Source organism: Stigmatopora argus, chromosome 9 (assembly GCF_051989625.1).
Source record: "Stigmatopora argus isolate UIUO_Sarg chromosome 9, RoL_Sarg_1.0, whole genome shotgun sequence".
Lineage (NCBI taxonomy): Eukaryota > Metazoa > Chordata > Actinopteri > Syngnathiformes > Syngnathidae > Stigmatopora > Stigmatopora argus.
Genome location: NC_135395.1, coordinates 17,795,684 through 17,804,152, shown reverse-complemented (window position 1 = coordinate 17,804,152; position 8,469 = coordinate 17,795,684). Strand labels below are relative to the sequence as shown.

The 8,469-nt window shown below is 39.8% G+C and overlaps 1 protein-coding gene and 1 long non-coding RNA gene across 2 annotated transcripts in view; one reads left to right on the top strand and one right to left on the bottom strand.

The window, feature by feature from the left end:
* gfra4b (GDNF family receptor alpha 4b) overlaps window positions 1-8,469 on the bottom strand; it is a 31,041-nt gene that overhangs the window by 3,713 nt on the left and 18,859 nt on the right. The window contains exons 2-6 of the mRNA XM_077608982.1: window positions 7,453-7,728; window positions 6,681-6,761; window positions 6,054-6,399; window positions 3,580-3,689; window positions 2,424-2,558 (exon numbers count right to left, since the gene is read on the bottom strand). Of these exons, the coding sequence (XP_077465108.1) occupies window positions 2,424-2,558; window positions 3,580-3,689; window positions 6,054-6,399; window positions 6,681-6,761; window positions 7,453-7,728 (948 nt within the window). The remainder of the gene's footprint in view (window positions 1-2,423; window positions 2,559-3,579; window positions 3,690-6,053; window positions 6,400-6,680; window positions 6,762-7,452; window positions 7,729-8,469) is intronic.
* LOC144082121 (uncharacterized) overlaps window positions 676-8,469 on the top strand; it is a 56,286-nt gene continuing 48,492 nt past the window's right edge. The window contains exons 1-2 of the long non-coding RNA XR_013303148.1: window positions 676-784; window positions 1,445-1,546. This is a non-coding gene — a long non-coding RNA (uncharacterized LOC144082121). The remainder of the gene's footprint in view (window positions 785-1,444; window positions 1,547-8,469) is intronic.

Sequence of the window (8,469 nt, the reverse complement as noted above, 5' to 3'; positions counted from 1 at the left end):
AAACCGGAGTACCCGGAGAAAACCCATGGAGGCCCGGAGAGAACATGCAAACTCCACAAAGGTGAACTGACCTGGATTTGAACCCAGGACCTCAGAACTGTGAGGCCGACGCACCAACCACTCATCTATTATTTTTATTCTCTTTTAAAACACACTCAAGTTCATCCAGATTTATTAAAAACAATCAATAAATTATATTTAGAAAATAATTTGGCATATTGGATTGCTTTTAATGCTGATTCTGATTTAAGGTGAGGGTCTTTGACTCTCAAAGTTTAAAATGATTGCTCTTTGTGTCTAACTTGTTGATATGTTGATTATGCATGATAATTCTCATGCACATTCTTATATCTTCACTGCTTCCAGATTGTTCTATGTGCATATTTTACTTCATATTTTACTCTCATAACTCTATCAAACTCTCCCAAAAACAGTGACCCCACTTAAATGAAATACACATGCAGTACCTTACTATTCATCTACTTCAGTCTGTTATTCTAGTGTTGGATTGTTTAGGTTTGAGTTTATTTAGTCATTTCCTCATTTCATGTTTGTGCATTGATCTTGTGACTTCCTATTGGTTGCACCTGGCATGTTACTTCCTTGTTTGTCCTCCAATCAGTCGCCTTTGTTTGTCACCCACCTGTTCCTCGACTGTCTCGTTACTCAGTCTGTCTGTTTTTGTGTTTTCCTTGCCACCACGGCAGCCATCTTGCATCATGTTATTGTCAAATATATATTCCTAAGAGTACAAATCACCCCAAGCCTCTTTCCTGGATTGTTTGTAAGTTTCTTTTTGATACACAGTCACTTTAATGTGTACATAATGTTTTTGGATTTTGATGCAAAAGCATTTTTAAGTTATCTGCTTGTATGCCTAACTTCTTTTCCCCCCAGCACTTGGGTTGACCTCTTATCCAGAAGCCAAACAGTACAGTAGTAAAATGAAGAAATGCAATTCCATATTTAACAGATTTAATGCTTGTGCACACAGAATGCGTATGATCATAAATCTAATCGTGAAAAGAGTAACATGTGATTGTGTGTATTAGAAAGGACCATCAGAGTGTGTTTTAAATTGATCCGGGTTTGTCCTTGGTAATGCAATGAGGTCGAATTCCTTGGTTGTCATTTTTGGCTTGATCAAAATATAATGTAGATCACCTCATGAAATCTACCCTCATGCATATATAATGTTTCAATTAAAAAAAGCAGAGACTGGGAACGCCGATATCCAATCTTGCCGTCACATCATATGTGTGTTATTAAAGTCGGAGTGCCTCGGTTCAGCGGGAGAAAAATAGATGAATATATACAGTAATAGAAAGCAGGAGGGAGATGGGGAGTATATTTAATTACGCCCAAAGCAAAGAAAGGTGGGGGATCTTTTGATTAAATTGCCCTGGTGTCTAAGCATGCTGCTAAACATCTGTCCACTCCACAGTGTCCTGTGGGCTGTGTCTTATCGCCACGACGGTCCCTGTTTTTTCCCGTGTCGTCTCGTCTGGACGCATCATGGCTCACAAGATTCATTTAACACACTTTGGTGAGTAAACATTCTATTTCTAATCCCACCAGCCATTGACTATACGGGGGTACATGGCCTGTTAGAATATTAGAGTAACTGTACCTATATATTTTTTAATTTAAATATTGTTTACTGTATTTTATCGCATATTGACAGCCTCCACGTATAAGCCGTACACTTAAAATTGCCTTAAAACCATTTGAATTTGAAAATTATATTTAATCATTGAAATGTTATTTAAGTTAAAAGGGAAAAAAATTACTAATATCGCTCAAACTTTGCTCTGGTACTACAGCATAATTTTGCGCGGCCCGAGAAAGTAAATTATGAGTGCCGACTTTCTGTTTTAGGATCAAATTCAAATGAAAATATTATATTTCCTTATTTTTCCCCCTTTTAAATAAATAATTGCAATTTTTCACCTTTTTAAATAAATAATTGCAATTTTTCACCTTTTTAAATAAATAATTGCATTTTTTTTAATGCAATGTTTTTTCTTTTGGTGTTTTTAGTTCCAAAATATTTTTGAGATCTAAAAATAAATAAATAGAAAATCTTCTGCCAACCATTTTATTATTGAACATAATTAAAAAAATATCTAGTTCCCTTTTGAAATGAAAAACAAATGACGTTTTACCTTACTAAGAAAAAAAAGCTCAAATAAACAATGTTTTAGATCTATAAAAAAAAAAACTGAATACTATTTAGGGCTATTAATCCAGTTCTTTTAATCCATTTTTTTAATCTAAATATTATATCTAAAATGGTCCGGACCACATGAAATCGAGTTGACATTAATGCGGCCCGTGAACCAACCCGAGTTTGTTCTACATCAACTTTAATGCTAAAATGTGCATCGTAAAGCCGAATGAGCAGTAAACAAAGTGTCACTCACGCAAACAGATGTTGTCGCTGAAGAAGGCCAGAAAATCTTCGCACTCTTGCCTCAGGTTTCCGCTAGCCGAGCAGGAGCACCACGGCGCCACGCTAGACGTTGCGTTGTCCACGTAGTTGGGCGTGATTGTACTCCCTGTCCAGAAAGGCCAGCTCGCTTGAGTTAGTTTCCTAAACTCCCGCATCGCGTATACGATCTTTCACCATTCACCATTGGACTCCACTCCATCACTTTCAGGTCACACGACTTTACCGCCGTGAGATTTTTTTCTTGTATAGCAACAGAGTAGAGGAGGGAATTTGAGTGCTTTAATAAATAAACACAAGTCAAGTGTGTGTTTGTGCTGTGGGGCACGCGGTGCATGAAGCTATTCTTTTCTGGTGTGAGCGGTGCAGAAAGTAGTACATTTTTTTTTCTGAAGTGTTACCAAAACAAAGAGGGAGTTCTATTCAATAAGCCCACCTGTCATGTTTGTGTGTTTTTTGTAAGACATTATATGGGACTTATTTACTTGTACTGCTTACTCATTGAGTTTGAGTTAGATTTATTAAATAAGGGACAGCACATATTAAACAACATATTCATGTTAATGAACATATTTGTAAGATTGTAGCCGAGGGCTAAATTTCCATTTTTAGTCCCTTGTGCAGGTTGAAGGAAAACGATGATACCCACATACACAAGTAGCCCAGTTTTAGACAGCGTTGTGTTCGCAATTTTATTTGTCTAACAGCCAGCATTTAAAATGATTGGCCAAGAGGTTCAGAGACGGTAGTTCACGTATGGTAATTGGTATTGAGTTCCAGGTATGTGAGACAAGAACTGAATGGCTAAATGTGTTCTTTCTGAAGGGAAATACACAGTCACCTCTAGAGCCAGCCGTTGCTGTTGTGTTGGAATGTTTTTGTACAAAATCTCGTATGCATTGGAAGGTTTTGTTAACTAAGATGGCATCTTTATATTTAACAGTATTGTCCCACGTTTGTGTCTTTTAATATCTGACATTGGTGGTGCGTTTTTTGGTTTTATCAACGGAAATAGCTGACGTACCGCGAAACATGTGTTGTTGTTGTCAGGAGTATTTACATAGCCTTTGCATGTTTGTCCTATCCTACCATCTGTTACTTTTACTCTACTGGAAATTCCTTACGCTTACCTATGAGTCCTGTGTAGGCAAGAAGGCAGGCGCCGTAGTTTCTCTTCTTGCAACCACTCGTGGACTCTTCAGAGGGTTCGCAGTCTTGATAAAACTGTGCCAGACGAGACCTACGAAAAAGGGAACCATTCTACTTAGGAAGAACAAGATAAATGTTTGTATTTAACTTATCTAACACATTTAAAAAAAAACGATTGGCAGGCATAGTAAAGGCAGCAGATGATGGAATGTAGGAAAATAAAAATAAAAATATATAGTTCCCCACCAACCCCGTAGACCTGGAATCATTACTAAAAGTCGCTGAGCGTAATGGTGCCGTGGAAAAATAATGACTATGACCAGAGATTGCAATGAACGATAACTCTGATCCATCTGGCTCTTTATCTGTGTTTAATATTTAATGTGCTATTCCAAGAGGCTCTCGAGGGTGTTGGGAGCCATGATGGAGGGTGGCTAACGCTTGGAAGGTAAAACAATGGGACACTTGCTTGACTGAATGGCTGTTTATTTGCTTTAAAAAATGATACATCCAAGTATAGCGGTCCTGGCATAATTCTTCCTTTCCTTTGTGTGTGTGTTTGTGTGTATCTGAATGTTAATCACCCGTGCCACAGACCTGACACCAATTTGTGACTAATCTTGGAGGTTTCGTACTCTACAATCAGATTAGAAACAGGTTTAATGGGTTGAAGCAGCGACACGCTGATCAAAGCAATGAACAATTAGACTGTTTGGACTAGAAGTGGGTTCGCTCACGCAACCGTGGGGAGACGGTCGGTCACGCTGGCTGCCCTTCGGCAGATGGCGTGCTGTGATTCCTGTCCTTGTTTTAATAGATTCCTCACTGGCCACTGAGGACTAATAGCTTCAATCGGATTTGGATTCTGAGACGCTCGGGCCGAAAAAACACGTAGGCTGACGAGATCTATTGCCGTGGTTATCTGATCAAGTACGCAGCTGTAGTTACACTTGGACTATTAGAAACCGGGGGCAAAGGGTTTTGCTGTCCCATTGCAATCTTCGTTGAATCTCACCGTCTCCGGGTGGATCGCACAAGGCATCACTTGTCCAAAAATTTGTATGAAACCAGTCATCACAGATAAGCATCTACTGAGATTTGATAAGACTATTAGCCGGTCGTAATGAAGAACTACAGGTTTTTTGACGTGGTTTCCAGATAGACTTCATAGATATATAGTGACATTTGTCATGTAGGTGATGAGTTCATGCAATCTTCCTTATGTTTTTGCCATCTCAAAAACGATATAAAAGATAGATTTTCTGTCTGGATCTGATTTCTTAATTCATATGCCGAACATTATGACTTGAATAAAAAAATATAAGCGACCCTCAACATCAAAGTGCCACGCCCCCTTGCATAGTGACATAACCATAATGTCGTGTGTTGTTGTTGATAAAAGTAATTCTGGGTTTTCTGTATCTCCGTTTGTTTAAAAGACCTACATTTTCTAAATTGTTTTGCTTTTTCCAAGTGGTTAGCGCTACGGTATCACAGTTTTTGTAGGTTGTGGGTTCGATTCCAGGTCGCTCCTCCCAGTGTAGAGTTTAGATGATCTCCCTGGGCTTGCGTGGGTTTTCTCCGGATACTCCAATTTCCAAAAACATGCATGCTAGGCTAGCTGGTTGAACACTCTAAATTGCCTCTAACTCTGATTGGTTGTCCTTTGTCTCCTTCTGCCCTGGCCACCGATTCAGAATGTGCCTGGTGCCTCTAGTTAGCTGGGATAGGCTCTAGCACCCCCTGCGAGACGCTTGTGACGATAAGCGTTTCAGAAAGTGAATGAAAATGCATTTCCAGTTATTCAAAAACCATGTACAGTACACGCTCTATTTGCAGACTGTTTCTTGGATCAAAGTATGACCACAAAATTGGAATTTTGTTCTTGAATATTAATATAAGGTCGCTGCTATCTCACAAATGAGTTGAGTTTTTACTTGGAAAAAATAAAAAAACCAGTTGTTACACTACCTAAAACAGGGGTGTCAGACTCGGGTTGGTTCGCGGGCCGCGTTAACGTCAACTCGATTTCATGTGGGCCGGACCATTTTAGATATAATATTTAGATTTTATTTTATAAATGGATTAGAAGAACTGGATTAAAATCCCTGAATATTCAGTTTTTTATAGATCTAAAACAATGTTTATTTGAGCTTTTTAAAATATATTTTTAGATTTTACGAAATGATTTTTGAACTAAAAACACAGAAAAAATGGATCAAAAAATGACAACTATTGATTTAAAAGTGGGAAAATCAGGAAATTTAATATACATCTGCACTCTTCATTTTAATTTGATCCTAAAACAGAACGTCGGCACTCATGATTTACTTTCCCGGGCCACACAAAATGATGCGGCGGGCCAGATTCGGTCCCCGAGCCGCCACTTTGTCAAATGTGCCCTAAACCCTCTTTTTTTAAGCACTACAAAAATGATTGGATTTTTTGTCCTCACTTGCAAATGTAGTCCGCCTCGCAGATCCTCCTTTGCATGATGCAACTGGGCTTTTCGGCGCTTTCGTAGGAGCAACTGGGAACAATGGTCTGCCGGCGACGTTCCGCGCAGGCCGTGTCTTTGCAGGGGCAAAAAAGCAGCTCGTGCGTGTGGTCGGCAGGGACCCTGTCGAAGAATCTGCGTAGGGCTTTGTTGCACTTCATTTTGTTGCACACCCCCGACTTGGCGGTGGGTTTGATACACGCCGAGACGTATTCCGTGCGAAGCTTCTGGCACAAGTCGTCCACGTTGCAAGCTTTGGCCGCATCCAAGCAGCGGTTGGCGGTTGCCATGCCGACGTCGGAATCTACGGACGGCAATATGTCAGGAAGAAAAGTATTCCGTGTATATTCGCAAACTTTCTTGACATTTTGCGCCCTCGTCAAATACTCCCCCATTTTTATCGGTCTGTGACTGACAAAGATATCGTTTTAGATGCAGACATTTTTTTTCCTGAGAAATGGTGCATCCGTCCTCAGAAAAAAATGGGCTTTTCTTGCCTGCGGCCAGCTGCCAGGGAAAATCCAAGCGCGCCCCAAAGGGCGCAAAAGTAAAAACATGAAAGTTAAAGAAGGTCAACGGACTCGCCTGCTGTGATGGAGGCCAAACGGACGTAGTCGTAATCCCTCTGCACGGTCTCGTAAGGATAACTCTCCACCAAGTTGAGTCCTGAGGGAGGAAGTGGTTTAAAGCTCTAATTTGCCTGAAATGATTGCACAGGATAACAATTCAGGATGTTTGGTTGAATTGTACCTTCTCAAAGTAGAACAGGTATTCATTCACAAAAAAGAAGGGCAAAGAGCATCGTAAAAGACAAAACATACACACCCTGTCTTCCACTTCTTCAACCTGCTGGCAGACGCTACCGGACCATAACAGCCAAAACAAACAGACTCAAGGACAGTTTCTACCCAAGAACCGACACCATCTGCACTGAAGAGGACCTAATCAAGAGTATCTTCTATATTTCTTATCTTGTACTTTTACTAAAACTCCATAAGATGCTAACCAATTTAGCCACTTATTGTCCCTGACCACTTATTCATGTTGACTACTACTTATTATATTGACTACTACTTATTATATTGACTAGTAATTTATGTATTACTTATTTCCTGATTATTGATGTATTTTTATTATTTAATGATTATTTATCTGTTTGTTTGTTGTTATTTTCCCACTTTGTTGTGAAGCTTTAAATCTCATTATACTTGTATGATGACAATAAAAGCATTCAATTGAACATTTTTCTGTAAAAAAAATCCTACTCTGCGAAAAGGAGGAAAAGTACTACACCGACTCTGTCAGGATGTTAACGGTTTAAATGTTCGGAGATGATTGAACTGCGTCGGCGACCAACCGTGAATGATTGACTGATGAAGGCTCCAGTAGATGCTCAGACAATTCTTCTCCTTCTTCATGCCCCGTTTACACTGGCATCCGTGCAAAGGGCTGGACAGCAAAGCGGACACGGCATTGGCACACTGGCTCCTGGCCCCGGGTCCCAGCTTCATGCTGCCGTTGCCCGCCACGCACTGGCGTAGCGTGCGCAGGCGGGGGCTGCAGGTGTCATCGCTCGAGCACAAGTCTCCGGCTATCAAGCAGTCGCTACCGGCCAGTACGACATCCAGCAGGGCTTTGAGAGAGAAAGAAAGAACGTAGGATAAATTGACGTCCTTGGTTAAAACAGTGGCTATAGAACTTTTTAGACCGAGTGCCGTTCAAAACACAATACTTCGCTCGCCGTGTTACTACCTGATTCATTCATTTTCTGAAGCGCTCATCCTCACAAGGCTCGCGAGGCCACGACGACAGATACTAAAATACGAGAGCTTGTCAACTACTATATGTGGGTGTGGATGTTTATGATTGGATTGGATTGGATAACTTTATTCATCCCGTATTCGGGAAATTTCGTTGTTACAGTAGCAAGAGGGTGAGGATGCAGAAATGGGAAAGGCATTTTAGACCTAAATAGATAGGTAATAAGTAAGTTAATAAATAAATACATGAATAAATTTATAAATAAATAAGCGTGTTGTTGAAATATATATATATACATGCATACACATACATATATATATATACATGCATACACATACATATATATATATATATATATACATGCATACACATACATATATATACACACACACATATATACATACATACACACATATATAAGCACATATATACATACATACACAGATGTACATGCACACATATGGCGATCAGTTGAGGGCATTGTCCAACTCTTTTTAATCTGTAGAGGTCCTTAAATGCAAATATTGTTATATCTCAAGCCTGAACCTTTTTTTATTTGTTTGTGGACGTTGTGTTCCTTATTCAGAGAATGTACCCAGACATAACACCCCCC